At 61.6% G+C, this 24,018-nt stretch overlaps 4 protein-coding genes across 8 annotated transcripts in view; 2 read left to right on the top strand and 2 right to left on the bottom strand.

Annotated features, from left to right (window-relative positions):
• The window catches only part of GPAA1 (glycosylphosphatidylinositol anchor attachment 1), a 139,664-nt gene that overhangs the window by 43,996 nt on the left and 71,650 nt on the right, over nucleotides 1–24,018 (bottom strand). The window lies entirely within an intron of this gene.
• Nucleotides 4,593–7,795, bottom strand: GRINA (glutamate ionotropic receptor NMDA type subunit associated protein 1). The gene is made up of 7 exons (XM_059672527.1): nucleotides 7,638–7,795; nucleotides 6,363–6,734; nucleotides 6,167–6,279; nucleotides 5,897–6,097; nucleotides 5,636–5,764; nucleotides 5,370–5,513; nucleotides 4,593–5,295 (listed from the first exon to the last, which is right to left on the bottom strand). The coding sequence occupies exons 2-7, from the start codon at nucleotides 6,709–6,711 to the stop codon at nucleotides 5,146–5,148; spliced, it is 1,086 nt and encodes a 361-aa protein (XP_059528510.1). The 5' UTR covers nucleotides 6,712–6,734; nucleotides 7,638–7,795; the 3' UTR covers nucleotides 4,593–5,145.
• Nucleotides 7,223–18,370, top strand: PARP10 (poly(ADP-ribose) polymerase family member 10). 2 transcript variants are annotated; one of them, XM_059672525.1, is made up of 12 exons: nucleotides 7,223–7,239; nucleotides 10,327–10,374; nucleotides 10,508–10,689; nucleotides 10,773–11,027; nucleotides 11,107–11,343; nucleotides 11,426–12,030; nucleotides 12,144–12,365; nucleotides 12,488–12,584; nucleotides 12,785–13,429; nucleotides 13,531–13,664; nucleotides 17,459–17,633; nucleotides 17,716–18,370. In XM_059672525.1, exons 3-12 carry the CDS (start codon nucleotides 10,515–10,517, stop codon nucleotides 18,060–18,062), a joined length of 2,892 nt encoding a protein of 963 aa, XP_059528508.1. In that variant the 5' UTR covers nucleotides 7,223–7,239; nucleotides 10,327–10,374; nucleotides 10,508–10,514; the 3' UTR covers nucleotides 18,063–18,370. The 2 variants fall into 2 exon arrangements, with proteins under 2 accessions (XP_059528508.1, XP_059528509.1); XM_059672526.1 differs by lacking the exon at nucleotides 7,223–7,239 and adding an exon at nucleotides 8,694–8,819 and having other exon boundaries at nucleotides 10,347–10,374.
• PLEC (plectin) overlaps nucleotides 18,634–24,018 on the top strand; it is a 57,099-nt gene continuing 51,714 nt past the window's right edge. For 2 of the 3 annotated variants that reach the window (XM_059672524.1, XM_059672506.1), the window contains exon 1: nucleotides 20,047–20,245. In XM_059672524.1, coding sequence (XP_059528507.1) covers nucleotides 20,050–20,245 — 196 coding nt within the window. In that variant the 5' untranslated portion in view covers nucleotides 20,047–20,049. Of the gene's footprint in view, nucleotides 18,785–20,046; nucleotides 20,246–24,018 lie in introns of those variants that run through there. The other variant, XM_059672507.1, reaches the window with a different exon arrangement.

The raw sequence follows: 24,018 nt of genomic DNA, 5'->3' as shown, positions 1-24,018 counted from the left end.
GGCATAGGGGGAAGGACACACAGCCCAGGTGGTGATAAGGCCTTAAGGCCCCAGGCTGATGTTGATCTTCATCCTAAGGGCCGTGGGAAGCCCTTGAAAGGCTTAAGGGAGGGGCTGAGGGAATGGGCTGAAGGGGAAAGAGCCAGTCATCTGAGCAAGCTGCGAGGGCAGCTCTGACCCAGGGGAGCGAGACGTGGGCAGAGGTGGTGGGAGTTTAGTGGGTACCTGTGGACTGGTCTTGGGCATGAGCGAGAGCAAGGACGGCCTCATGGTTTCTGGTATGGGTGCTGGAGCTACGGGGTCACCAGTCACCCTGCTTCTGCCTCCAGCCTCTCCGTAGACTGCAGGGCTCAGTAGAGACCCCCTGGGCCCCCAGCACCTGAGCTGGAGCCCTCGGCCTTTCTTTGTACTTACCTTCTCCAGGCTCACCAGCTCTCTCTACTCTTATTTCCTCTCATTGCAACTTTCTTACCTTTGTTGTTGTTGTTATGTCAGGGTTGAGTTTGGGATAGAACAGCAGAAGCTTGGAGAGCAAGGTTATCAGCGTTCATTTGGGTCACGTGTTGGGAGGAGCGAGCCTGGGGAGTGAGAGCTACTGGGCCGTGCTTCCTCGTCCTCTGTCCAGCTCTTCTGTCTGAGCTCTGGGACAGCGTGGCTTTGGAATGGCCCTTGGCTCCTGGCCGCCAGGAGGTCTCACCTGTGTCCTGGTGTCCATCCGGGGTCTGTGCTCCTTGTGAATTTGCTGTGAGCAAACCTTCAGTGTTTTCCTAACTTGCTATGCTGACCCTCTGGTTGTGGGTCACTGGCTTTTGCGCAGTTTGTCCCCATTCAGATTTTCCCATTAGACGCAGCTGGCTTGGCAAGGCCTTTGGGGACCTTTGCTCCCATTTGGCTTGGGTTCTTTGTGGGGTTAACAAGCTTCTTTGCAAAGCCATCTTTTCAAGGCATAAAGTTGCTGGAGGACAGGGACCTTTAACCTGAAGCCCTCTGTCCATACCTCCTTCTACCTCCCATCCAGGCAGACAGTATGAATGCCATCCTGCAGGTGAGGGGTCTGAGACACAGTCATGTCAAGTTCCTGGGCTCTCCCCCAGGTCCCCAGGACCAGCCCGTTTTTCCTATGTTTTTCCAGCTGTCAAGGATGGGGCTTGCTGCAGGCAGCCTCGTCTCCGGCCTGCTTTGGCTGCCTCCTGCTCACCCATTCTGCTGCAGCCTTTCTCTCCACACCTGCCCAAGGGGAGTCTTTCTGACCCCCTCCCCCATTGGATCTAGGCCAGTGATGGCGAACCTATGACACGCGTGTCAGAGGTGACACGCGAACTCATTTTTTTGGTTGATTTTTCTTTGTTAAATGGCATTTAAATATAGAAAATAAATATCAAAAATATAAATCTTTGTTTTACTACGGTTGCAAATATCAAAAAATTTCTATATGTGACACGGCACCAGAGTTAAGTTAGGGTTTTTCAAAATGCTGACACGCCAAGCTCAAAAGGTTCGCCATCACTGATCTAGGCTGTACTCAGAGAGAAGACCGAGGTGATGCGGAAGGAACCTCAGGGAGTCACAGGAAGGGGGTGCTAGAAAGGCCTTAGTAGGATTTGGCTGGAGTGGCGCTTGGGAGGACTTCAGGAAGCAGGGCTTTGCTCTGGACTGGGTGCTGTCTGGAAGGGGAGCCACTCGGTGACTGGGTATCTCAACACGCCTCTGGGAGGAGGACAGACTGGAGACAGGCCTAAGGCGCTCAGAGGAGGTAGGGCAGGGCGCGCTCTGTCTTCCTGGCTTGGGCGGGGCTCGTGTTTTGTCTGTGTTCAGATGTGATTATGGAGTGGGCTGCTTCTTTTTTTTTTTTTTTTTTTTTAAATCTTCACCGGAGGATATTTTTCCACTGATTTTTAGGGAGAGTGGGAGACAGAGGGAAAGACAGACAGAAACATCGATGTGAGAGAAACACATTGATTGGTTGCCTCCTGCATGAACCCCAACCAGGGCCGCGGCTGGGGAGGATCCTGCAACCGAGGTATGTGTTCTTGACCAGAATCAAACCCAGGACCCTTCAGTCCGCAGGCTGACGCTCTATCCACTGAGCTACACTGGCTGGGGCTGGAGTGGTGTTCTTGTCTTGACAGGTCGCAGAGGGGCTCTGACGCTGGTCTGAATGTTGTTTATATCTAAACGGAGAACACCCAGGCCTGTATCTGAGAGTGCCGGGCAGCTGCTAGTGACACCAGGGCCTTGCTGATAGGCCCAGGCCAGTGCCGAGGGAGGCCGCTTCCTTCCCCACCTGAAGAATCGATGTGGTTGACCTCACAACTGCTCTGGTTCCATTCCTTCGTGGATCAGTGTGCGCCTTCTGCACACCCACCCGCCCACCGCTAGCCCGCCCAGTCGTATCAGAGCTGCCCCTTTCCCCACCCTGGGTGGGTCACAGCAGGTCACAGTCCACTAACAGAAACACCTGCCTGCTTTGCCCTGAACCCAGCCTGACCCCTTCTTGGCACTAAAAACTACCTCCCAATGCCTCTGCCCCTCCCCCAGCACTGCTCCCAGCTCTTCTCTGGCATCCTCAGTGCTTCTTCCTCCTGGCTTTCTTCACCTGTTCGCACCTGCTCACCGTGGCCTGGTCATTCTGTGGCTGGATTCGTCTGGCTAAACACCCAACTGTGGCCCTGCCAGAGTCCCCTTCCCCGACAGGACAGGTCTACGCCCTTACCCCCGTGCTGGTCTCCCTGCTGCGGTATGGACCTCCTGCTCCTTGCCCGCCCCTGCCCCACAACTCGAGGCCCCAGCTGTCCCCAGGAGCCTCCCTTACGGGTGAGCTTAGCCGAGTGTATCCTCCTTGAACCTGAGAAAATACTGTCCTTGCACAGTTCGCCTGACGCTCATGCCTGAGCTCCTTCTGCCTTGACTGCTGCTCTCTTTAGCCACGTGAATGCTCCATGTTCCCTCCTTCGGGGGGGCAATCCTGCTGGGTCCGAGCTCAGAGCTCTGGCGGGCAGGGCCCCCTCGATGAGGAACTGCTCCTGTTCAGGAGGCAACGCAGAAGAGGTGGGGGGAGGAGCTGCGTTGCCTGCCGGTCGGTGCGCAGCATGTGAACAAACCAGAATGACTAAGGGTGGCTGGACAGCCGCTGTAATGGGCCAGGTGGATGCGAAGAAGGGACCCCCCCCCAAAAAAAAGGGGGCCCAGGTGGCTGGGAAGGCAGTCCGCATCCCCCCCCAGGGAAGCGGGGCCTGCCTGTGGCTCAGGCTGTACAAGGTCAGGTCTGGGAGTGGAGGGCGAGGGGCTAGCAGGAGGCCAGCTGGAGCAGCCTGAGGGCATATGGCAGGACTGTGTTCCAGGAAGGAATCTGGACTTCATCCCGCCAGCAACCGTCAGGGCCTGAAGGAGGCAGGTGGTGTGATCAGTGTTTCAGAGAGAAGGTTGGTGGAGTGGAGCTGACAGGGGAGCACGGACGGGCAGGCCTGGGGAGGCCAGGAAGGGGGCAGGGAGACAGGAGTTGAGGCAGGAGAAACACAGGGGAGAACAGCCCGTGGTGGCCTGGTGCCTGGGTGGTACTGTTGAGGAAGATAACACAGGAGCAGCAGGTTCGGGGGGAGGATGGACTTGGTTTTGGGCAGGCCTCAGCTGAGGTGCCTGCTGACATTGGGGGGGGGGGGGTACTGGCTCCCGAGTGGATCTTTTCACAGATGCTGAGGTGCTGTGCCAGTTAAAGGAGGGGGTGATGGATTCCCAGGGAGAAGGTAGAGCCCAAGAAGGGGTCTCAAGCCAAGCAGGATAGAGGGGGTGCCATGGGCTAGGAGCTCAGGAAGGCTCAGCAGGAGGTCCTCAGACAGAGCTGAGCCCAGGGCGGTGGAGGGACCCATCTTTGGGGAGCCAGGGTGAGGACATGGACAGCCACCCGAGGGCCAGGGTGTAGATGGGCAAGGGCTCCGGAGCTGTGGCAGCAAAGCCACGGGAGGACATCAGAACACGCTGGGCTGAGGGCCTCTGAAGGGGGGCACCTGTCGAGGCCAACGGAAGGTGCCGGAGGCAGGTGGAGAGCCCCACTGAGGAGCCCTCAGTCTTTGCCCAGCTCTCTGCTGGGAGCTCTCGTCTGCAGGCTTCTCGTGGGGAGGGCGGAGGGCTGGGGAAGGCCTTGGTTGGAGCCAGGCCTGGGCGGCATGTCTGGTGCCCAAGGATGGGCTCCCTGGGGGCCCTGCAGAGATGGAGTCTGAGGAGCCTGGCAGGGGCACTGCTCTTCGGCCAGATGGTCAGGGTCTCACCTCACGCGGTGCAGGTCTCAGGAGGGAGTGGCAGACACAGCTGGGCCACTTGCCATCATGTCACCCAGGCACCCTACTTAACTTCCAGGAGCCTCAGTGTCCTGTCCATCACCTGGGAACACTGGCACCTCCCTTAGGACATGGCTGGGAAGATTGCGAGGAGGGAGGCGGGAGTGTGGATGGGGAAGGATTAGCTACTGCCATTCACTCTGCTGCAAGCTAACCCCACCATCGAGGCCTGGTCCTGCCCCTTCATCACCCTGGGGAGGCCCAGAGCCCCTCCTCGCCTCCTGGAAGAAGTGGCACTGAGAAGAGTGACAAGAGGAGCAGAGAGAGCAGAGGGTCCCATTTATTGGAATTTTAAAGACAGCAGAGCGAGAGAAAGGCATCCTTCTCCCCCGGAATATTCCATCCTCTCTGCCCTCAGGGTTCAGCACAGGACCGAGACCCTCACCCTGCAGGTCCCCCAGAGGGCAGCACTCCAGGGTGGGGGTGGGGAGAAGGGGATACTTGATGCCAGGCGGGGAGCTGGGACAGGAGGTGAGACGTGCACCCTCACCTCTTGGCTCGATCCCTCTCCCCTGGGACCTGGTATTGCCCCCTGGGGTGGGCTGGCAGACAGGGCTCATGCAACAGTGAGTGGGCAGGAGGTGGCACAGAAACCTAGCCCCGCTGCCCTTGGTCAGAGCGGGAGGGCTAGAAGGGGCCATGCTGGCCACAGCGGGTCCAAATAGAAGTATCTGCGGTGTACACACAGGAGGGTTGTAGAGGGGTTTCCTCTGTCCCAGGCTGCATCCGGGGAGAGAGAGGGGAGGTCCAGATGGCACTGCCACGCCAGCCACACCGCCCGCGTGGGGCCCCCTGCGTGGCAGGGCTCGGGCTACTCCTTGGCGCGGCCGATGATGGTGAGGATGAACAGGAAGATGTTGATGATGTCCGTGTACAGGTTAAGCGCCGCGAACACGTACTCCTCCGGGCTCAGCGACAGCTGCTTGTTCCCCAGCAGCAGCTGGGTGTCCACTGCCAGGAACTGAGGTGACAGCACGCAGTGCTGAGGGACCTGCCCCCCCGCCCGGTGCCCGCCCCAGGTGGCCCCTCACTCACGCAGGTGAAGAGCAGCGCGCCCAGCGAGGCGTACACGATCTCCAGGATGCGGTTGCGGATGAAGATGCAGAGGATGGCGAAGACGATCAGCACCACCATGCTCACCAGCAGCACGCCCATGCACGAGGTGAAGTCGTAGCGGGTCTGCAGGGACAGCGACAGCAGGCCCTGGTGCCCCCTGCCAGGCCCCCGGCCAGCAGCCCCCCCCCGCCCCCCCGCACAGGAGCCCTCCCAGGCAGGGAGGAGACCCCCACCAGGACCCTCACCTGCATGGAGAAGATGACCACCGTGAAGCAGACGATGGTGGTGATGCCCACAGCCATGATGACCGCCTCGGTGTTGTAGAAACTGGCGATCACGCCCACCATGTAGGACAGGCTGATGGTCAGGATCGACTGTGGGGAGACGGGGCCTTGCGTGTGAGGGCCGCTCCAGCCACAGCCCCTCTCCCCCTTCAGTGCAACAGTGGGAGTGTGTGTGGGGGGAGGCAGGGCCCTGGCGGCCAGGGGCTCAGGATCTGGAGTTACCAGTGCAATGAGGTTCCAGGGGTGCTTTCGGCGGAATTCCCCACAGCAGCTGAGGGCGATGAGGGAGATGAAGAAGACGGCGTAGGACACATAGTAGGTCCAGACATTGTCCTGGACGAAACTCTTCACTTCCTTGACAAACGTGAACACGGCCACGGTGGACAGAGTCACGGACAGCTGCACGGTCAGCACCAGGAACACCTGAGGAAGGAGCCACTCAGAGCCTGCCCAGCGCCGCTGCCCCCCAACCCCAGCCCGAGCGAGGCCCACCTTCCGGATGAAAGCCTGGCGGATGCTCTTGTCGTCCCAGTTGGTGGCAGGGAAGTCCTGGTTGTCATAGTAGGACGGGGGTCCCTCCTCGTGATAGGTCCCATGCAGAGGTGCTGGGGAGCAGGGGGGCCGGGTCAGGGCCACTGGTGGGTGCCTGGAGCCCCTGCCCTCCCCAGGCCCCTCCCGCGCTACTCACAGCCAGAGTCCTGGATCGGGAAGGCCTGTGGCTGTCCGTAGGGGTTGGGGGGAAAGGGGCTCTGTGGATATGGCCCCTGAGGGTAGCCCCCTTGGGGGTAGGGGCCCTGGGGGTAGGGACCCTGGGGGTAACCTGCCTGGGGGTAGGGGGCCTGAGGGTAACCCCCTTGGGGGTAGGAACTGGGGCCCTGGGGATACCCTGGCTGGGCGTAGGGGGAAGGCTGGAACTGGGCTGATGGGTACGGGGCCCCAGGGTAAGGAGCCATGGGGGGCGGGGGCACCCCGGGATATCCAGGGTTGGGGGGAGGATAGTTGTCCCCAGACACCAAGAAACTCTTCTCATGAGGCATGGCCTCAGGTTCTGTGGCTCCCCCTGGAGGAGAGAGAGAGAACAGTCAGCCTGGGCGACTTGTCCCCCGCATCCCGGGGCGGCCCCACCTGCTGCCGAAGCGGAGAACCGGGAGGACCCGCGACCTTTGCCTCTGGGCCGTCCCGCGCCCCACGCACAGGGGCCCTGGGCCCGGGAGGGTCGGGGGTGGCTGGGCGTGGGCTTGCCGCCCCGAGGCCGCTCCAGACCAGTCCGGGGGCAGGGATGGCCGTCCGCCGGGGGCTCTGGCTCCCGTTTTCTTAGCAGCAGCGGAAGGCCTTCTCCCGACGCGGGAGCCGGGAAGGGTGCGGCCGGGGCTGGGGGTGTGTCCGGCCGCCTCTCCGCACCCCTGCCCGTAAGCGGCTTTCCGGGGGGAGGAGGGGGCGGCTATTTCTATCCCAGAAAATCCCCGGCGTCTGCGCGGGGCGGGCGCTGACCTCCGAGAGCGGCCGGCCGGCCCTCGCCCGGTGGGGGCAGCGGGCGGATCGGCTGCGGGGTGCCTGCCAGTGGGGTACGCCAGCGACAGCGGGGTGCGGGGGTGTGTGGGGGATGGAAGCAACCAGAGGCCGTGCGGGGGAACAAAGCGGGAGCGCGGGGGGACGAAGCGGGGGGGGGCGGCGGCGGCCACGGAACCTGCTGGAGGGCGGGGTGGGCCTTCCTGCCCGGTCGGGGGGCCTCAGACCGCGGGTCTCGCCGCCACCGCAGCGCGTCGTGCCCTCCCTCCCGCTCCAGGCCGCGGGCCTCCGACCCCCGTCACCACCCCGGCCCCAAACGGGTCGCGAGCCCCGGCCAGACCGACCGGCTGACCGCCGGGGGCGCCGCTGGCGGCGCAGGGTCCGCGCGGGGGCGGGGGCGGCCGGCCGGCGGCTCAGCAAGGGGCCTGGGTGCGGGGCTGGGCCCGGTACTCACCACTCGCGGGGCCTCAGCAGGTCGGTGCGTACGGTGGCCGGTGCGCGGCCGCGCGGTCGATGGCCGCTGCGCCCGAACCCGTACCCGCAGCCGCTCCGCAGCCCGCTCTGCTGGGCCTGCGCCTGCGGCTCGGAAGACGCAGCGGGGCCTTGTGACGAGGCGGGGCCGGCGCGGGGCGGGGCCTGGCGGCGGGGGCGGGGCCGGCGCGGGGCGGGGCCGGCGCGGGGCGGGGCCTGGCGGCGGGGGCGGGGCCTGGCGGCGGGGGCGGGGCCTGGCGGCGAACGCGGGGCTTCTCTCCAGGCTCGAACCCGCGCCCCACACTGTCGCCGAGAGGTGGGCTGGGCCGCGGGCTGAGGACCTCGCAGGCTGACGCTGCCCGGCCAGCTGGGCCCGGGGCTGACATGTCATCGCAAACCCGGGACCCCCGAGGCCGCCGGCCCGCTCCCTCCCTTCTGGGCCCTAAACGCCGCTTTCCCTTCCATCAAGCCTCCCCCGACCCGGGCCTGGTTACTCAGTCGCTCCGTCGCCTGTCCCGGGAGAGCAGGTCATTCCAGTCCCGCAGGCTGCAGTCCTCACACCCGGGGCTGCCAAGGGGCCGAGGCTTCCCTCTTCCCTCAGCTCCAGGGCCGTCCTGCGGGGGTGCTGGCGGCCACAGCCAGGGACACCCCTGCTGCAGCCTCTCCGCCTGGGGCCGGGGCCTGGACAATGCTGGCTCCTGATGGTTGGCCTCTCCCAGGCCCTGCAGTGGTTGGGAAAGGCTCTGCCCTGTGCCCTGATGTGCTGGTTCTGTGGTTAACACCTGGGTCTAGCGAGGGCGAGCCCTGATGGGCACCTTTTGCATGTGCTCGTGGCTGATTTCAAGCTGCCACCAGTGTGACAACCGGCTTCTAAACCTGCAACCGTCCGGCCATGACACGAGCTGCTCCAGGGCCCGCTGCCCGGGCGCTCTGCCTGCCGCAGGGAGCAGCAGGCTGGCTGAGTTACCCAGTGCGCTAGGAGGTGGCGTGTTCTGCGAGGAGAGAAGACATAGGGCCGCAGGGAGGCATTGGTGCATGGCATGGCGGGACTAAAAACTCCTACCATTTAGGAAACAACAGAAAACGACAAAGATGAAGTTGAGGTCAGGGCCTTGGAAGTGGTCTGTACAAGGTCCTTAAAGACTTCCAACTTCCGCCCTGGCCGGTTTGGCTCGGTGGATAGAGCGTCAGCCTGCAGACTGAAGGATCCCGGGTTCGATTCCGGTCAAGGGCATGTACCTTGGTTGCGGGCACATCCCCAGTGGGGAGTGTGCAGGAGGCAGCTGATCGATGTTTCTCTCTCATCGATATTTCTAACTCTCTATCCCTCTCCCTTCCTCTCTGTAATAAAAAAAAAAAATCAATTAAAGACTTCCAACTCCCAGTTAAATCTGCTGCTAAGAGCAGGGTAAGGGGCAAGGGTGGCCAGTGGCTCTGTGAGAAAGGCCAGTGCAGGGACAGAGGTGGATCAGTCTGCTGTTCTGCAGGACCAGGCTGGGGCTGGCTGAGCATGGGGAGTTTAGGGGGGACGGGGCCACAGAGGGAACTGGGGCTCAATCAGGCAGGGCCTGGCAGGCCCCCCATAGGACTTTGGTTTTTCCGGTGAGTGACTGGCTTTTCTCATGCCCCAAGCTGCAGCAGCTGTGGGTGCCGCCTCCCAAGGCTGGCTCTGCCTGCCCCGTGGAGGAGGGACGGTGCGGTGGGTGGGGGTGGCAGAGGGAGGTCCCTTAGGAGGTCGGTGCAGAGAGAGATGATGGAGGCTCAGACCAGGGTGGGGGCAGCCAAGAGGCCAGGGATGCTGCTGGGTGTGCAGGGTGCGCAGGTCCCCTTGAGGAGCAGCAGAGGTGGAGGCTGATGGGTAAATGGGAGGTGGGAGGGAGCACAGAGCCGTGAGCACACACCCCTCTGAGAGGCTGGGAGGGAACGGAGCATGGGGGGTGGGGGGCAGGGCTCTGTTGCGAGAGGGAGTTGGATTCTCAAGGTGAAGCCGGGGTGTGAGCACTGCCGCGGCCCTGTCTGCACCCCCACCTCCCTTTCTGAGACGATTCGCTGCGACAAGGCACAGTGCCTGCACCTTCGGGGGTTGGCCACGATGACAACAATGACGGTGGAAGACGGGAAGACTGGGCAGGTGCACAGACCAGGGAGGGAGTCGAGGAGGCAGAGACAGGCTGTGCTGGGAAGCACTTGTAGGTCAAGGGTGGGAGCTGCTCGCCCTCGACATGCATTAGTGTGAGGCCCGGCCACCTGCTGGGTTTAAAGGGCGAGGAACTGGTCTGGGGGCGGGCGCGGGGAGTTGAAAGCAGCCTGAGCTAGGGGTGTGCCTGGGACCCGCCGGCTCAGGCTGTGGGGCAGGGGAACACAGGCTGAGGTCCCTGGGTCTGGGCAGTGACCAGAGCCCCCTGGTGGACTTAGTAGGAAGGGTGATTGGCCATTTGAAGATTCACAGAGAGAGGCCAATGGGAGTGGAGGACAGTAGGGGTCACGCCCCCTACCCTGCCAGTCAGTGGCAGGTGGGACAAGGGCTGGTGGCTGGGCGGAGTGGTCATGCCCAGACTGAGGAGGGGGGCGGCTGCCTGAGGACTTGCCTGCGGGAGGCAGCCACCCAGCCAGCTGCAGGCCCCTCCCTTCCTCCGCCCCTCAGACAGTTTCACTTTTGTTTCCTGAACCAGGACTTCTGCCTGCACAGCAGGCTTGGGGCGGCCCCAGCAGCCGGCCGTGTAAGTGAGGGTGTGGGTTGCCCATGATGAAGGGGGTGCCGGGAAGGCTGTGGGGGCAAGGGGAGCTGGTGGGGGTTGGAAGGGGTGGGATTGGACTGTGGGGCGGCTACCCTACCCGCTGGTCCCCGCCCAGGGTGGCGATGGCAGAGGCAGAGGAGGGGGTGCCGGCAGTGGAGCTCAGCGGGCTGCCCCCCGACATCCCGGATGAGCTGCTCACACTCTACTTTGAGAACCACCGACGCTCTGGGGGGGGCCCTGTGCTGAGCTGGCAGAGACTTGGCCACGGAGGCGTGCTCACTTTTGAGGAGGCGGCAGGTGAGGGGGCTGATGGGAAGGGCAGCCTGGGCACCGTGGGCCACCAGCCCTGACACCCCGCCCCGCCCCGCCCCTGCCCACAGACGCAGCTCGGGTCCTGGCCCAGAAGGAGCACGTGCTGCAGGGCGCCCGGCTGAGCCTACGGCCGGCCCCACCCCGTGCGCCTGCCCGCCTGCTGCTCCAAGGACTGCCCCCTGGCACCCCACCCCAGCGCCTGGAGCAGCATGTCCAGGCCCTGCTGCGTGCCGCGGGGCACCCGGAGCAGCCCTGCCGTGCCCTGGCCAGTCCCCGACCAGACCGGGCCCTGGTCCAGCTATCGAAGCCCCTCTCAGAGGCAGGTGAGAGACGGGATGGGGCAGGTGTGCCTGTGGGGGGGGGGGGGGGAATGCGCTGAGCTAACTTGCACCTTCCCCACAGAAGTCCGTGTGCTGGAGGAGCAGGCTCGGGCCCTGGACCTGGAGGGGGCCCAGGTATCCCTGGCGCAGGTGCCCCAGGCCCGAGCGGTGCGCGTGGTGGGGGGCACTACCCCCGTGGACCTGCTGCTGCTGCAGCTGTACCTGGAGAATGAGCGCCGGAGTGGCGGGGGCCCCCTGGTGGGCCTGCGCAGCCTGCAAGGGCCCCTGGGCACCGTGGTCTCCTTCCAGCAGTGGCAGGGTGAGTGGGGCTAGGCACACCCGCCCACCCCTCTCATCCCTCAGACCGCTAACGGGCCTCCCGTCCTCTCCCTTCCCTCAAGTGGCCGAGCGGGTGCTGCAGCAGGACCACCGGCTACAGGGCTCGGAGCTGAACCTGGTCCCCCACTACGACGTCCTAGAGCCCGAGGAGCTTGCTGCGGACGCCAGTGGAGGGGACCACTCGGCCGAGTTGGGGCCTGGGGCCACTGCGCATGCCTTTCTGGAGGCCAGGGAGCCAGCGAGGGCACTGGAGGGTGTGGGGACTGTGACCTTGGGCTCTACGGAGGCACCAGGCCAATCGGGAGCCCCGTTAAGGACAGAGCCCATCGGGTCTCTGGGGCAGGCCGTGGGGTCCTCGGATCAGGAGGGGCTGGAGAGCCTGGGGCTCCCGGGGTCTTCAGGGCAGGCAGAGCCGGTCAGCTCAAGGCCTGCAGAGTCCCCAGGCCCCGTGGGCTCAGTGGAGAATGCCCCGGGGCCTCCAGAGCAGGTGGGATCAGGGAGCCTGGAGCCGGGGGCGCCCCCGGAGCAGGGGGGGCTGGTGGAGATGGTGCTGTCGATGGAGCCGGGCACCATGCGCTTCATGCAGCTCTATTACGAGGACCTTCTCGCTGGCCTGGGAGATGTCGCCCTCTTCCCGCTTGAGGAATCAGATATGACCGGCTTTCGAGTGAGTGGCCTTGGCCGATTCCTTGCCTTTGGCCCCCTCTCCCCCTGAAGCTCTAGGGACCTTTCCGGCGCCCTGAACCTGAGAGCTGCCCCCTCACCCCTCGCGTCCCGCAGCTCTGTGGAGCCCTGGCCCCGTGCCAGGCAGCGGAGGAGTTTCTGCAGAGCCTGCTGGGCAGCGTCAGCTACCACGTGCTGAGCCTGAAGCACCCGGGCAGCGCCAGGTTCCTGCGGGGCCCCGAGGGGCGGCACCTGCTCAGGGAGCTGGAGGCTCGGTTCCAGTGCGTCTTCGGGACGGAGCGCCTGGCCGGGGACGCCCTGGACACAGACCCCGCAGAGGTAGCGTTGGAGCCTGCGTCTGTCCCCCCCCTTCCTCACTCCTCAGCCCGGCGCCGCCTCCACCCCTGCTCAGAGGCCGGGGGTGGGGGGGGGCCGTGGACTCTAAAGTTCTCTCCTGACAGGTGGACCCCACTGAGGCCCTCCAGGCGCTCCCCGGCCAAGCCCACACTCCGTGGCCCCCCGACAGTACAGGCAGTGACCCGGAGAACCTGAGCCTCGGTAGGGCTCCCTGGGACACCAGCACGTCCCCTGGCCCTTTCTTGACCTCACTCTCTGCCTTGCTTTGCACGCCCACCTGTCTCGTGACCCCATATCCCCCGAGCTCCTCATTTTCACCTATTCCCCGATGCATCCTACCCTTCAGCCCCACCTTGGCTGGGCTGGACCACTCACCACCCGGTGCCTCTCCCTGTCGCCAGAGGAGGTCCGAGAGCTACTGGCCACTCTGGAGGGCCTGGACGGGGAGGACTGGCTGCCCCTGGAGCCTGGGGAGGAGGAACCGGAGGAGCAGCCAGAGGAGGAGCCGCCAGAGGAGGAGCAGCCAGAGGAGGAGCCCGTGGCCCCCAGCACCGGAGGCCCCCAGCGCCTGGAGGAGGAGGCGGCGCTGCAGCTGGCTCTCCACCGGTCCCTGGGGCCGCAGGGCCAAGCGGCTGAGCAGGAGGAAGCTGCTGCGTTGCAGCGGGCGCTGGCCCTCTCCCTGCTGGAGCCGACCCCCCTGGAGGCCGAGGAGGAGTTCCTGGGCGGGGGGCCTGGCGGCCAAGCCCAGCTGGTGGTGCATGTGGCCTTTGAGCAGGACCTGGACGAGCTGGACCGGGCACTCGGGGCTGCCCTGGAGGTGCACCTCCGGGAGGAGACAGTGGGGCTCCGGGGTCACACGCTGCCCGCAGAGCTGCTGGCCCGCCTGGAGCGGCGCCACGGAGTGAGCGTTGCCCTGCACGATGACCGCACTGTCCTCCGGGGCTTTGGGGCCCAGCCCACCCGTGCAGCCCGCCACCTAAGGGCACTACTGGCTGGCCCCCGGGGTCAGAGCTTGACCTGTCCTTTGGAGGGTTCGCGCCCCACCGGTGAGCCTGCACCTGGGACAGGGGAGGGTGGGGCGGGCTAGCTCTCTGAACCCACCCGTACCCCGGGCATGGCCCAGACCTCCTTTCTCCCCATGTGTCAGGGCCACAGCAGAGGCCGAAGGGGCCCTGGGGCAGGCTGGAGTGTCTGGCTGAGGACAGCCCTGAGTTCCAGGAGGTGGTGCAGACCTTCTATGACACCCTGGACTCTGCCCACACCAGGATCCGCATCGTCCGGGTGAGTCTAGTTCTGGTCTTGTCAGCCCGTGGCCTCCTGGGCTCCTGGCACCGTTTTCGCCTTGCAGAGCCTGTGGGCTGTCGTTTTTGCCCGTCAGGGTCAGCTGGCCAGGAGCCCGGCGGGGGGCAGGCTGGGAGCTGTTGGAGCAGGGAAGAGCACGGGCTCCCAGACCATCCCCTGCCCAGAGGCTGTTCACAGGGTCTGGGTTGGGGCAGACAAGGGCGTAGAGGTGGCGGGAGGCCCTGTCCCAGACCTCACAGGCTTGAGCCGGGCCCTGCGTTGCCAGCTACACCAGCGATGCCATCTTGTGGTTGTTGCAAGGATTACTCATCCACAGAGAGTGCCCACTGTCCCGGGTCTCTTCTGCCTCTCAGCCCCTCCAGCAAGAAGAGGGCTGGCTGGACCGGCCGGTGTGGCCCAGTGGATAGAGCGTCGGCCCGCAGACCAAAGGGTCCCGGGTTCGATTGCGGTCAAGGGCATATACCTTTGTTGCAGGCTCCTCCCCGGCCTGGGCCCTGGTCAGGGTGTGTGCAGGAAGCAATCAATCGATGTGTTTCTCTCACATCGATGCTTCTCTCTGTCGTTCCCTCTCTTCCACGCTCCCTAACAATCAATGGGAAAAGAGCCTCGGGTGTGGGGTAACCAAACGAAGAGAAGAAGAGGGCTGTCGTGTTACTTGCTAACTGAGGCATCTCTGAGCGTGGGTGCGCCTCACAAAAGGCTGGGACCCCCGTGGGAGCCAGAGGGAAACCCCAGGAGAGCAGGGAGAAGAGGCTGAGGAAGGGCTGGGGAGGGGCCCAGGGCATCTGCATGGCCAGAAGGAAGGGCAGGAGGAGGCTCTGCCCGGCTGGTCAGCTGGCAGTGAGGGTGAAGGCAGGGCTGGAGCTGAGGCTGGGCTGGGGGAGGAGGGTGACTCGGCGGTGAGGACAGGATCCCATCTGAGCAGGAGCCGGTGATGGGAGGAAGGAGGGGGAGGAGCAGCTGGAGCAGAGGGCAGGGCTGAGTGCTCAGGGGCAGGCGCACGGAGGGCGAGAAGGGAGAGACAGCAAGAGCTGGGCCCATGCGCCAGTGATGCCAGCCAGGTGCTCTCGACTCTCGATGCACAAAGTGTGGGTGGACCCAGCACCTGGGAGACCTGGAGCTGGTCAGAGACAGGACCTCTGGCCTTCCCCAGACCCGCCCCGTCAGTTGCCACCACCTGCCACCACTGCTTTCTTGGAGATGACCGCTAACCTTCGGGCCAAGTACATTTCCTCCACTTCTGCACCGGGCAGCTGTCCCTTCTGCGCGTGGGGAGGGGAGGGACACACTGCAGCCGCGTCCCTGGCTCCCCGCACGTGTGGTCAGTTACGTGCACTTGCGTCTCCCGGGCACCGCCTGTGTGACTCTGGAGGGTACACTTGAGTCTCTTCCCCTGGCCCCGCTCCCCCACTTCCCTTGGGAAACTGTTTCTCGCCCCCCTTCCCGCCCTCACCTCCTCCGTCGTCCACCGCACAGTGTGGCCGGACACATCATCTTTATTCTGTCGTCAAGGTCGACAAATGAGCTTCGTCGTCTATCCTGCAGCCATCACAAAGCCTCACCCTTGGGCTGCAGGTTGATGGATACAGAGATCATGGAAAACGTCTTTGCCACTGAGCCACGGAGCACATGGAGAAATGCATCCTAGTGATGAAAACAGATTGTGTGAGAGAGGATACGTCAGGGTTCAAGGACGGGCGGCTCTCCGCCTTCCTCGCGCTCTCCATTCTTTTCTGTGCTGTGCTTGGCGCTGGGGCGCTCCTTGTGCTCCTGGCGGCCCTCTTGCACAAATCTTGTTTTCTGTTCAGTAGAAGTATGTCTTTGAGTGGGTACTAACCATCTTTTTTTTTAAAAAAATTAATTTTGAGAGAGACCAGAAGAGAGAGAGACCTAGGTTTGTTGTTCCACTTGTTCATGCATTTATTGGTTGATTCTTGTGTGTGCCCTGATTTGATGGGGGGGGGGGAGCGGGGAGGGAGGGGACTGAACCCCACAACCTTGGTGGATTGGATGATTCTCTAACTAACTGAGCTACCCAGCCAGGGCCTGGTAGTAACCATCTTGAACTTTTAAATTTTGTTTGCCTTTTACAATGAGAGGTAATTTACAACTATAATTTGATATTGCTGCCAAGTATTCTCTTTCAAACAAAAGTTGCATTTGTGGTTTTCTTTAAACATTTCTGTTCACTTAAATGAGCACAGCTGGTTCTTGCCTATGTTAACATGCCCTGATTTTGTCCTCACCAATAACAGCGTGGCTGCATATAGTGTTCAGGATCAGAATATGTCTTCTTTCCAGGAATCTTGGAAAAACATTAGTCTTTTTCTTTAAAAATGTTTGCTCTGGGAAGTTTAAAAAAAAAATCTCTTTAGTTTCTTAGCGCCCGGTATCGGCGGGGAGACGCCCGTGTGAGGATGCGAGACTTTCCGTTTGTGCGTTGACGTTGGTGTGTGTGTGGGAATGAGTGGTCTTTCGCTTTGAAGGTTGACAGTTTCTGGCGGGGACGTGTCCTTCCCCACTGTCCTGTCATCTCACGGGTCCTTCCCACCTGGAGACGCCACCTCAGCTCGGGGCACTGCGTTCGCACCTCCCGTGCTCCTGTCGCCTGCTGTCCTCTTCCTGTGCAGCTCCCTTCGCACGGGCCTCGGCCGCCTCCCTCACGGTTCTCTCACAGTTTCCACTCTTTTCTTCAGCTCTGCACTCGGAGTCCCTCCTTAACTCTAGCTCCAGGATCTGATTACTATCTGGCCTCCCCGCTAGATTTCGTTCAGCAATTTCATTCTTTAAAAGAGTTTTTTAAAAATTGTTTTTCAGCCCGAGCCGGTTTGGCTGTGTGGATAGAGCGTTGGCCTGTGGACCAAAGGGTCCCGGGTTCGATTCTGGTCAAGCCCACATACCTTGGGTTGCAGACCGGGGTGCATGCAGGAGGCAACCAATCGACATGTTTCTCTCACATCGATGCTTCTCTCTGTCTTTCCCTCTCTCTTCCACTCTCTCTAAAAAAAAATGTCAATGGAAAAATATCCTCGGGTGAGGATTAAAAATTTTCTTTTTCAGGTAATAGTTCAATTCCATTCTTAATGTAAGAACTCGTTAATTTTCAGAGTACTTCTTCTCACATGCGCTAGTTTTGTTTTGTGGATATGCTATCTTTTGCATCGCCCTGCGGAGACTGTTAGAATTTCCTTATAAACTGTGTGGGTCGCTGCAGCTCGTCCATGGCTGGCGGTGTGACTGGTCGCCTGGTCTTCCCAGCACCGCGAGGCCCAGGGGTGTCTCTTGGTGTTGGGGGTGAAGTCCTGGCGCCGGGGAGGTACCTGGCTCAGCTCCTCTCTGCAGAAACCTGTCTGTGGTGCCCAGAGCTGGTGAGTGGTAGGGCCTCCTGGAAGGTTGGCCCTGCGGTCTCCCCAGACCCTGGCCTCCTCCAACACAGGGTATGTGTGTGTGTGTGTGTGTGTGTGTGTGTGTGTGTGTATATGTTTTTATTGACTTCAGTGAGGAAAAGAGAGGGAGAGAGATGGAAACATCAATGATGAGAGAGACTCGGATCCGCTACCTCCTGCACGCCCCACACTGGGGATGGAGCCCACAACCCGGGCGTGTGCCCTGACGGGGAATTGAACCGGGACCTCCTGGTTCACAGGCCCACGCCCCTCCACTGAGTCACGCTGGCCTGGCCAACACAGGGTTCTTGGTTTCCCACCCCAGCGCTGTCCCTTTGGCCCAGAGGGTGGGGCGGGTCTCCAACTAACCCTGTGGCCGCCTGGCAGGTGGAGCGCGTGCTGCACCCGCTGCTGCAGCAACAGTACGAGCTGCACCGAGAGCGCCTGGAGCAGCGCTGCGAGCAGCGGCCGGTGGAGCACGTCCTGTACCACGGCACGTCGGTGCCCGCTGTCCCCGAAATCTGTGCCTACGGCTTCAACCGCAGCTTCTGCGGCCGCAATGGTGAGCCAGCCGGGGAAGCCTGGGGGCGCGGGGGCGCGGGCTCTGGCCCTGGGGGCCCTGACCCCAGCCATTTGGCCCGCAGGCACGCTCTACGGGCAGGGAGTATACTTCGCCAAGCGCGCCTCCGTCTCCGTGCAAGACCGCTACTCGCCCCCGGACGCCGAGGGCCACAAGGCAGTGTTTGTGGCGCGGGTGCTGACTGGGGACTACGGGCAGGGCCATCGCCAGCTGCGGGCGCCCCCTCTGCGCGCCCCGGGCCACGGGCTCCTGCGTTACGACAGCGCCGTGGACTGCCTCCGCCAGCCCAGCATCTTTGTCATCTTTCACGACACCCAGGCGCTGCCCACCCACCTCATCACGTGCGAGCGCATACCCGGGGTTCCCCTTCGGGACCCCTCTGGGCCCTCGGGCCACTCCCTGGACTCCTAACCCCAGCGGTCCCTCTCGGCTCTGTCCCGCTCGGCTGGCCTCCTGCTCTCCCCAGGCCCCAGCTGCACGCAGCCTTAGGGATCTGCTGCCGGAGCCGCCCCTGCCTCCTGTCGAGGTGCGGGGACGGGGGAGCAGCGCGGAGGGCTGGGGCGGGTCCCCTCAGGGGCGCGCCCAGCCACCAGGGGTCAGCAGAGCCCAGGAGGAGGGCTGACGGCCCACACCCTCCGCCGAGGCCACACCTCGCTTAAGCGCGACTCTGTTATTTGAATAAACGTGGAACCAGGCAGAGGGACCTGCTGGAGCAGCTAGTCCGTCCGACCTCACTGGAAAGGTGGGCGGGACCTCCGCGCGGTTAGGGGCGGGGGCGGGGGCAGAGCCCGCTGCTCCCCTGGGGCGGTCCAGGGCGCGCACCCCACGTCGCCTTAGTGTCACGCACGCGCCCCCAGCAACGTCTCCTTGCGGACCGGCCCACCCGTGTGCGCGGGGAGGGGGCCCTGCCTGGCGACAGGGGCTCCGCCCAGGCCGAGCCGCGCTCGTGTTCCAGTCCCACCGCCTCCGTGGGCTCCCAGCCCCGCGCGCACTCGGGCGCCCCATCGCTCAGGCGGCGTTCGGTTGGGAGCTTGGGCGGGGCTCCGGGCTCGCCCCGCCCGCGCCGCCTCCGTGACTCTCCGGGTCCAGCAGTCTGGCTGCGGCGGCCAAACCTCGCTGAGCTGAGCCACCAGGCACGTATGACCGGGTCCGATGGAGAGGCGCGCGGCTCACGGGAGCCTCGGGGTGGGTGGGGGCTCTCCGGCCTCAGAACGAGGGCTCCGTCCCGGAACTAGGCGATACGTGGCGGCCCATCCTCCCTCGGGAGGACTCCACCTCTGCGCCCCGAGACTGCGGAACTGGTCGGGCGGTGCCCAGGGTGTGGACAGGAAAGATTGTTGGGGAGGCCCGGCTGACCCCGGGGCGCGGGCGGGGGCTGGAGCACAGGCGGCCGGTGGAGGAGCTGGGAGAGGCGGGGCGGAGTGGCCCCCTGGGTGCCCCTGTCTCCTCCCCATACCTTAGCCCGAGGGCCGCGGCACAGAGCCCACATTGTGCCCCCACGCCACCCCACCCCCGCGGGAACAGAGCCCCATTCACCCCTCGCACGCCAGCGCTTTGGGGACGGGGAGCTGGAGTGTGCACGCGTGGGTGTGCGTGCGATCGGGCAGCGCCGGCGGTGCGAGTGCGGGTGTGCGTGCTCGGGTGGGCGCTGAGCGGCGGCCCGGCTCCCTCCCAGCCCTGCCGCAGCCCGCAGCCAGCTCCCGGGCCCACGCCGCTGCGGCTCCTGCTATTTATAGGAGTGCACTGCGGAGACGCGTGCGGGGCTGGCGGTGGGGCCTTGGGGAGTCCTAGAGGCTGAGACAGCTTGGAGGTACAGCGCCATTGTCCAGGGGATGGGGTCGGGCCTGGAGGGGGGGCGGCGGTCAGTGCTTCCTGATGGCCTGGTTTTCCTGGTGGTCAGAGGATTAAAGGAGACAGGGGCCAGGTGTGGGGTTGTGGGCATGGGGTGGCGGGTGTCTGAGTGATGCGGTGGAGGGTGGGGTCAGTGTCCAAGTGGAGGTAATTACCCCTCCCCTGCCGTTGGTCAGGGTAAAGGGTAGGGGTCAGTGTCCTCTGATGTGTGAGCTCCTGGGTGACAGCAAAGAGGGGTCAGCGTTTGGGTGACTAAGAGGAGGGGGGCAGCAGTGGGGGAGGCACTGTCCTAGTGATGGCCTGGAGGCAGTGAGGTCAGTGCTTGGGAGGGGTCACTGTGTGTTGTCCGAGGGATGAGCTGGAGGGGGTGGGGCCAGCTGTGGTGGGTGGAGAAGGTGGGGGCCAGTGTGTGATGAAGTGGGACACGGGGGGGGGGGGTCCCGTGTCCAGGTGATGGGGGGAGGGGGGCAGTGTCTAGGTGAAGAAGGTGCTGGGTCGGTGTGCAGTCCCCCCAGTGTGACCCCTCCTGCTCTCTCTCCCGCAGGCCATGTCGGGGGAGGACCTTGAGGTGCGGACAGCGGCCGAGGATGGCTCCTCCAACGGAGGCAGCGGCTCCCCCAGCCCCGGGGACACCCTGCCCTGGAACCTGGGCAAGACGCAGCGGAGCCGGCGCAGCGGAGGCGGCTCGGCGGGCAATGGCAGCGTCCTGGACCCAGCCGAGCGGGCAGTCATCCGAATCGCAGGTAAGCGAAGGGCCTCGGCCTCCGGTTTCTAAGCGCTGGCCGGTTGCCCTCGCCGCTGCGGAGCGCTGCGCTGCGTGCAGGTGTAGGGGCTGGAAGGACAGGTGAGGCCTGCGGGTCAGAGAGGGCCCCCTGTCCCCGCGATTGCAGGCGGCACAGCGCCACCTACTGGCCGCACCGGTCTCTGCGCCGGGCCTGAGGTTAAGCTGCTGGGCGGCGGCGCCATCACAGGCCTCATGACCCAGCCCAGCGCCCCAGTGCCCTGAGGATACTTTCTTGGGTTCCTGGGGCAGAGCTGCCTTCCAGGCCCCTGGTCTTGGCTGCCCCCATGAGGGGCGGTGGAGGCAAGTCCTCAGGACAGGAGGGTCCCTCCCTGCGCCAGGGCCTGGCCATTCTGGGGAGGAGAATGGAAAAGCCAGGTAGAGGCCTCCCGGGGAGCAGGCTGGCAGCTGGACAGTGGCCCCTCCCTTGAGGAAGTGGGTGGCTCGTTCTGGAAGCCCCCCCCCCAGGATGTGCTGGGCACAGGGGAGCCCGTGGAGGGTCTCTATGCCAGGCTGTGGAGTCCTGACCCCACCCACTATTCAGACCCGGATGATGATGAGGCGTTTGGAGGGCAGGGCTGGCTCTGAGGGGGCTGAGAGGGTGGCCCACGGCGTGTGGGGAGAGGCTGGGTGGCCAGCTGCTGAGCAGGGATGGTGTGGGCAGCAAGGGACTTTGGGGGTGGACACACAGAGGAGCAGGACAGGGCGGAGGCTGGCCAACCACCCCCATCCCCAGGGGCAGGTGTGAAGGGGACCCATGACCTGACAGGTTTTTTTTCAAGCGTCACATATGGATTTTAAAAGAGGTCCTTGCCCTGGGTGGTGTGCTCAGCGGTTAGAGACCGGCACACGAAAGGGTCGAATGTTGGGTTCCCAGTCGAGGGCACAGACCTTGATTGAAGGGTTGAAGGGTCCATCCTGGCCTCAGAGGCAACCAACCCAGATCGCTCTCTTTATCCCCTCCCCCTCTCTTCCCTCCCTCCTTTCCACGCGGGGGGGGGGGGGGGGGGGAAGAAATCAGTGGAAAAGTATCCTGGGGTGAGGATTAACAACAACCAAAAAAAGAGGCCCTTTTTCCCCAAATGAAAGCGAATCAGGAATGTCCTTCCACACCCTCGCCTTCCTCCGTGCGGTCCTGCCCCAGCAGTGGGCACCCAGCAGCCAAGGCCAGGGCAGGGCCTCGGATATCGCCTGCTGATGTTCCTAGCATTGATGTGGCACCCATTTTCCTTCCTTTAAAATCGTTCCCGTTGCCTGTAAAAGATCGGAAATTGTTTGCTGAGCAACGTTTGATCTTTCTGCAAGTTGTTTTTGAGTTTGACACGCATCTTCACCCAATAATGCTTGTCATTGTTGGTCTTCAAACTTTTTCGGTTGACCTGGACGTTCTTTGTCTTTCACATCGAAATCATCACTTTTTTTTTTTATTTTTTTTTATTTTTATTTTTATTTTTTTTATTGCTTAAAGTATTACAAAGGGTATTACATATGTATCCATTTTATCCCCCCGCCCTAGACAGTCCCCTAGCCTCCCCTATCACCCAGTGTCTTATGTCCATTGGTTATGCTTATATGCATGCATACAAGTCCTTTAGTTGATCTCTTACCCCCCTACCTCCTGCCCCCCAACCCTCCCCGGCCTTCCCGCTGCAGCTCGACAATCTGTTTGAGGCAGTTCTGCCTCTGTATCTATTATTGTTCAAAAGTTTATAATGGTCTCTATTGTCCACGAATGAGTGAGATCGAAATCATCACTTTTAAAGCATTTAAATCAGCGTTCATGAGTATCTTGAGATGGAGTAAGTTCACCATAAGCTTCCCGAAGTATACGATCACTTTCAGCAGCACTTTCCTTCAAAATAAAGTAACGAATTAAAACTTCTCACAAATGCTCTTTTTTTGGCACAAAATTCAACTTTTTTTTTTTGAATTTTTGTGAGTTTATTTGAGCCAAACTGTCGACATATGCCTGGAAGCAGAACCTCAACGAATTGAGATAATGCTACGAATTGAGATAATGCTACGGAGAATGGCGGGGTTAAATTTGTATTTATACAATTGCAATCAAAGGAGGGACGTAGGTGGGTTACATGAAATTCATTGGTGATAGATTAAGGAGGAGGGATAAAGCAAAGGGGGAAACCCCTGGGATTGGATAAAAAGTAAAATGATGGGCACATACTTAGGTGGGTGAAGGATCAATTAACATGATAATGGAGGAATTTGTGGCCTCTGTCCTGGCGCCCAGCACATTTGGTTGTGCCCCAGGGGCTCCAGAAAAAGGGAAGTTACACGTTACCCAGACATTTCAAGGGTATGTTATCATAGATGCAAAAAGACAGACAGGCTCAGTTAAGATAAAGGTTGACCTTGTCAGTGAAGATACTGGCCTAGGACGTAACTGCCCACCATCACTGCTTTAGTTAAAGTTTAAATTCAGACCATCCTTAGGTCTCTGAATTTGCAAGACTGCCATGCAGGACTCCCCTGAGCTGTCGGGTCAGCATGTGGCCCCTTTCGTCCACACATCCCCCTTTTGGTCAGAAATCAATCCAAAGGATGCATTGATGACCAACATTTTGGTTGGATAATGGAGTCCCACGGTGCTAGGAAAGCTCATTCCTAGGATGTCTCAGGGTCAGCATGTCTTGCTGAACAGGTGGACCACTGGGGATGGGGCAAGACCATAACCTTAGATGGCATTTAAGGTCGAATTATTATTATTCAAAAAGGGCAGGTAAATGGGAGGCAGTCAGGTCCTATACGTCCTTGTTAAAAAGCATTCTGGGTCATTTCTAATTTTTGAGCCACCATGATCCGAGTCTCTTTGCTGTTTGTCAAGTTTTGTTTTTCTGCATCTAGTATAACATTTACATATCAGGAACAAAAGTAATAATACTAAGCCAACATTCTTTAGGAACAGAGAATGTCTAATACTAGACAAGGAAAAGTCTGAGGGGAACAAGCATCCCAGCCAACCGAAAAACCCTTTACACGTATCATCATAAATTTTATTAAGCTAAGTATGTGTTTTCCGAAATATCTATGATAACACCTTCAGAAAACTTGCCATATGAAGTTTTGAAGCTTGTTGTCAATACAACTAAATAGCATACATATCAAATCGCATATATATTAACATATGTATAACTCCATCTATTGAAAAAAAATCCGCATTGTTAACCGGTACACCTAGTATGTTTTTATTGACGGAGAGGGAGAGGTAGAAACATCAATGAGAGAGAAATATGTATTGGCTGCCTCCTGCACGCCCCCTACTGGGGATCGAGCGCACAACCCGGCCATGTGCCCTTGACTGGAATCCAACCCGGACCCTTCACTCGGCAGGCCAAGCGCGCTATCCATTGAGCAACACCAGCTAGGGCTCAAACCGGGTTTTTAATTTTATTATTATTTTTTTTTAAATATGTTTATTGGGTTCAGAGAGGAAGGGAGAGGGAGAGACAGAAACATCAATGATGAGACTCACCGATTGGCTGCCTCCTGCACGCCCCCCACTGGGGACCCAGCCCGCAACCCTGGCATGTGCCCTGATCGGAAATCGAACCGGGACCCTTCAGTCCGCAGTCCTGCGCTCTAACCACTGAGCCCACCGGCCAGGGCTGAGCCCTTTCTATGTTGATACCAATTCCAGGTCCAACGTTGCAAGGGAGGGGTTCTTAGTGGAGGCGGAGGGGGAGAAGGGAGGGTGCCCGGGTGATCAGGTGAAGTAGC

Source organism: Myotis daubentonii, chromosome 17 (genome assembly GCF_963259705.1).
Source record: "Myotis daubentonii chromosome 17, mMyoDau2.1, whole genome shotgun sequence".
NCBI lineage: Eukaryota > Metazoa > Chordata > Mammalia > Chiroptera > Vespertilionidae > Myotis > Myotis daubentonii.
This window is presented reverse-complemented; position numbering and strand designations above follow the sequence as displayed.

What these genes read in the sequence shown, in the direction of transcription:
- GRINA (XM_059672527.1), bottom strand. Translation starts at nt 6,711, where the DNA reads ATGCCTCATGAGAAGAGTTTCTTGGTGTCTGGGGACAACTATCCTCCC. An exon ending in CCCGATCCAGGACTCTGGCT is followed by an intron (nt 6,280 to 6,362) that starts GTGAGTAGCGCG and finishes CCTGCTCCCCAG; the next exon opens with CACCTCTGCATGGGACCTAT. An exon ending in CCTGGAACCTCATTGCACTG is followed by an intron (nt 5,765 to 5,896) that starts GTAACTCCAGAT and finishes GTCTCCCCACAG; the next exon opens with TCGATCCTGACCATCAGCCT.
- PARP10 (XM_059672525.1), top strand. Translation starts at nt 10,515, where the DNA reads ATGGCAGAGGCAGAGGAGGGGGTGCCGGCAGTGGAGCTCAGCGGGCTG. An exon ending in CACTTTTGAGGAGGCGGCAG is followed by an intron (nt 10,690 to 10,772) that starts GTGAGGGGGCTG and finishes CCCTGCCCACAG; the next exon opens with ACGCAGCTCGGGTCCTGGCC. An exon ending in TGGACACAGACCCCGCAGAG is followed by an intron (nt 12,366 to 12,487) that starts GTAGCGTTGGAG and finishes CTCTCCTGACAG; the next exon opens with GTGGACCCCACTGAGGCCCT.